General features: G+C 51.0%; 1 protein-coding gene across 2 annotated transcripts; it reads right to left on the bottom strand.

Moving 5' to 3' along the window:
- On the bottom strand, positions 1-4,233 carry LOC121916956 (dehydrogenase/reductase SDR family member 13-like). 2 transcript variants are annotated; one of them, XM_042442543.1, is made up of 7 exons: positions 4,211-4,233; positions 3,883-4,001; positions 3,292-3,415; positions 2,778-3,089; positions 1,419-2,225; positions 296-1,255; positions 1-86 (listed from the first exon to the last, which is right to left on the bottom strand). In XM_042442543.1, the coding sequence occupies exons 3-5, from the start codon at positions 3,386-3,388 to the stop codon at positions 1,963-1,965; spliced, it is 672 nt and encodes a 223-aa protein (XP_042298477.1). In that variant the 5' UTR covers positions 3,389-3,415; positions 3,883-4,001; positions 4,211-4,233; the 3' UTR covers positions 1-86; positions 296-1,255; positions 1,419-1,962. The 2 variants fall into 2 exon arrangements, with proteins under 2 accessions (XP_042298477.1, XP_042298476.1); XM_042442542.1 differs by having other exon boundaries at positions 296-2,225.

Raw genomic sequence — 4,233 nt, 5'->3', positions numbered from 1 at the left:
CTCCTGGCTGCGGCAGGCCAGGATGACGCGGGCTCCCTTCTGGGCCAGATCCAGTGCAGTGGCCTTCCCGATCCCGGTGTTTCCTCCTGGAAAGAGAGTCAAGAGAAGGAGCTGAGCAAGAGCCACGCAGGAAAGAGGAATGTGCCTTCCTCCCCAAAGAGAAAGGGCAGACCCACCTTTTGGACTTGGGGTCCACCTGGGCACCCCTCCCAGCCCCAAAGCTGCCCTTCCTCCTTTTCCTGCTCCCTCCAAGGAGAGCCTCCTGGGAGGATTTGCACTCTGGTCCCTGACTTACCAGTGAGGACAACAGTCTTTCCCCGGAGGCTGGTCTCGTTCCTGCAGGTCCTTCCTCGGATCATGAACAGGTGGAACAGGACGCAGAGCCCTAGAAACCCTGCCAGACCCGCCAGAAGCACCTCCATTGTGCCCTCCTTGCCCTGCGGAGGGGCCAGCCTTCCTAAGCGAAGAAGATCCCTTTGCGCCTTCTCTTCCTCCTTCAGCGGACCAAAGGGCGGTCTGCAAGACAGAAGGATCACACCCAGAAGCAGAAGGGAGGAAGAAGAGGAGGAGGAGAAAGAGTCTCTTCTGCCATGCGGGAAGTCATAGGGTCAGAGAATGCTAGACCTGGACGGGACCCCCAGGGGCCATCCAGTCCAACTTGCTTCTGACATGCAGGAATGCAGAGGATCCTAGGATACTGAAAAGCTGTTTAAGCACATTCAAAGGCTGCCCAAACTCTCCTTTTGGATACAACCAACTACATGCTTCCTTTCCCAGTGACATTGCATTATGAGGGGCTGCGCTCAAGGGCTTCAAATGCTGACTTGCGCCAGCCTTTCTGTACACTGTAGCTCTGAGACCTAACTAAGCAAGCTCAGCGCACCCAGGTTACACCCCAAAAAAGCCCATGTCTGCAAAAGAGAAATATGGGCAGGCAGTTTGACGGCTTTGGCGTTGCTACTGTGCAGAAGATATTCAGCCTTTTGCATTTCCAATCAAAACAAGACCAAGCAGCAATTGATGGAAGTCCTCTTCTTTGCCTAAGGCCCTGGAAAGCCATTCCAACACAGTCTGGACTCTGGAGGGAAATCATGCTCTGGCCTCCCATACGATGTTTCCTTATGCGCCTAAAGAACAGAGCGCTAGCCTCCCTTCAACTTTCTTGTCCCTTCTATTTCTGTCTCTGTTCCTGGTTCAAAGTATATAATCGCTGCAAAGAAGAGGCTTTCTTTAATCCTAAACTCCACAGAAATGTCTGGAACGAAAGAAAGAGACCAAGAATCACACACAATTTTATTACCAAAATGTAAAGATATTCAATATTAAGCAGAGTAGTGGCATGTATTCAAAAAAGCCATGTATATGATCTTAGGGTAATAAATAAGATACAGGAGTAAGACCAAGAAAATGAGACTTACTTTATTGTGGAAGTAAGAATCCATTGAGCATTTAGGAAAGCATCCGTTTTGCATGTTAAAAATCAATCTAGGACATTTGGGAAAGCAGGCAACCAGCTAAAATAAATCTATGCCATAACTCTCATTCCTATGTTTCTATTCTATGTGTGAAGATAAGAAGACAATCATCCTTTGAGGCAGAGCCTTATGGTTGCATCCATTTTAGACAAGGACAGGAAGGAGGAGGAGGAGAACGAAGAGTCAGTGGTCATTCCCAAACTTTGGTCCTCCAGATCTTTTGGACTTCAGCTCCCATAATTCCTGACTGTTGAACAATCTGGCTGGGGTTTCTGGGAGCTGAAGTCCAAAACACTTGGATGACACAAGTATGGGAGCTCCTAAAACCTTTAGTAGAGAAGAGGAGGAGAAAGGAAGTGATCCCTTTGCAGTCACTTTGGCCAAGAGAGCGTAGAGAGAAAGCCATATAGTCCAGACAACAAGGACAAGCATTGATGCAAAGCTCCACTTCCAAGAGTCCTTTCTTGACGTTTGGCTGAAGATGGAGCTAAGAAGCGAGTCCCAATAACTTCTCACTGAACTCCCACAGCTTCTTGGCCAGCATCGGATCCCGTGCGTTGAGTTTGGGGTCCTTTTGCCGGCAGTCCTCGAAATAGCACCCGCTGAGCTTCTCAATGCCTTCCTGAGTGGCACAGTAGATGGAGGTCTGGGCCCCATTTTCTGGGTTTTTGAATAACAGCCAGGTGAATCCCCGAATGAAGGGTCTCAGGTACGGAGAAGAGTAGCGAAGGGCCTCTGTATGAACAGCCCCTGGAAGAAAGAGAGAGAGAAGAGGCGAGAGGGGCTATTAGGAAGAAAATGTGGGCCTTGATCCCATATGTATGCATAACCCTTGCTGAGCATCTCTATGTAGGCACCATGCTTTCAATAGAGGAATAGAGATGGCCCTCTTGTCCCCCAAACCATAGATCTCATAGACTGCCTTGCAGCCAGGATAATGCCCTGTTTTGGCGGTTATAGTGGGTCACCCTCAACAATTCAACTCTTGCAGCCTCAGGGGAAGGCAATGGCAAACCTCTGAACCACAGCAACACAAACATGAGGGTAGGGAAAAGTCAAACAAATCCAAAGCCCAGTCGGAAACAAAGAGGTGAGGTGCCACAAAGATTAGTCCTAGATGGTTTTAATGCCCCAAAACATCCACTTTCAACAATTGGAAGTGTGTGGTATACATCTCTCAAAAGGCCCATTGAGCAGCAAAATGGCATTTAAATGCCCGAACGCAGATCTAGAGGCTGCTTCTGCGCCACACGTGGCCCAGTGCCCACCCTTTGCCCAGCCCTGACCCAAGCGCCCACCGACCTGGATGAACGGCGTAACTGGTGACGTCGGTCCCTTCCAGTCTGTTGGCCAACTCTTGGATGTGAAAGATGTTGGCCAGTTTGCTGTTGCAGTAGGATTTGAACGCGTCCAAGTACCCCTCGACTGGCAAGTGGACGCTTTGGAAGTCAATCCTCCCGGAGCGATGGGAATCAGAAGAAACCACCACCACGCGACTGGGAGCGCATTGCTTCAGCCGATCCAAGAGGAGATGGGTCAGGAGAAAGTGAGCCAAGTGGTTCACCTGGAAGACCACATTGAAGCCGTCCTCGCTTGCGCCGTCTTTGATGAGAGCTGGAAAGAAAAGAGGCTGCGTGAAACAACTGCAGCTGGACACTAAGATGATCTAGATCATAACCATCCAAAGAAATAACCGCAGTGCCCAAAAGCACTGGCAAAGTCCTTTCTGGTTTCTCTGAGAGGGTCACCTAAGTCTTCCTATGCATTGGGCAGGAAGGTCAGCTTGGATAGCCCTCCATCCGTCTCCGTTGCTCACCTGCGTTGTTGATGAGGATGTCGAGGCGAGGCTCCGATCGCAAGAAAGCCTCGGCAAAAGCGCGGACTGAACTCAGGCTGGCCAAGTCCAGGCTCATGAAGACAACCTCCTTGTTCCCGCTTTCCTGTGAAAGGGACAGGGACAGGAAACAGAAAAGAGGAAAGGAAATGGTTGAGGGCTAGGCATACGGATGAACACGACTGACCACCTATAAATGATGTAGCAAATGGTGCAGACAGCAAGGGCTCCGAAGTCTCAGACGCCAGCTTTATCCCATGGTTCTTCCATTCATTTATGGAAATGGACTTCCAGGTGCAACAGGTGCCCAAACCAGGAAACGTGTGGCTATGAGACGCATGAGTGGCTTGAACGTTGGGCTATGGCTCTGGAGATCGGAGCTGGACTCCCTCCTCAAGCATAAAAACCCACTGGGGTGACCTTGGCCAAGTCACACTCAGCAACCTCCCCCAAGAAAACTGCCAAGAACACCCCATGATAGGTTCACCGTTGGGTGACCATAAGTCAGGAACCATTTGGAGGCATGCAACAATAACATAATCTCCAGATCCTCCTTTGGGGGACCCTACTCACCCTCTGGATGTCCTGGATGGCGGCTTCTCCTCACTCCTGGCTGCGGCAGGCCAGGATGACGCGGGCTCCCTTCTGGGCCAGATCCAGTGCAGTGGCCTTCCCGATCCCGGTGTTTCCTCCTGGAAAGAGAGTCAAGAGAAGGAGCTGAGCAAGAGCCACGCAGGAAAGAGGAATGTGCCTTCCTCCCCAAAGAGAAAGGGCAGACCCACCTTTTGGACTTGGGGTCCACCTGGGCACCCCTCCCAGCCCCAAAGCTGCCCTTCCTCCTTTTCCTGCTCCCTCCAAGGAGAGCCTCCTGGGAGGATTTGCACTCTGGTCCCTGACTTACCAGTGAGGACAACAGTCTTTCCC

This window comes from Sceloporus undulatus, chromosome 11, assembly GCF_019175285.1.
Source record: "Sceloporus undulatus isolate JIND9_A2432 ecotype Alabama chromosome 11, SceUnd_v1.1, whole genome shotgun sequence".
Classification (NCBI taxonomy): domain Eukaryota; kingdom Metazoa; phylum Chordata; class Lepidosauria; order Squamata; family Phrynosomatidae; genus Sceloporus; species Sceloporus undulatus.
The sequence above is the reverse complement of the archived record's forward strand: the minus strand, read 5'-3'. Positions and strand labels throughout refer to the sequence as shown.

What these genes read in the sequence shown, in the direction of transcription:
- LOC121916956 (XM_042442542.1), bottom strand. Translation starts at nt 3,388, where the DNA reads ATGAGCCTGGACTTGGCCAGCCTGAGTTCAGTCCGCGCTTTTGCCGAG. An exon ending in CATCCTCATCAACAACGCAG is followed by an intron (nt 3,090 to 3,291) that starts GTGAGCAACGGA and finishes TTTTCTTTCCAG; the next exon opens with CTCTCATCAAAGACGGCGCA. An exon ending in CAGTTACGCCGTTCATCCAG is followed by an intron (nt 2,226 to 2,777) that starts GTCGGTGGGCGC and finishes TCTTTCTTCCAG; the next exon opens with GGGCTGTTCATACAGAGGCC.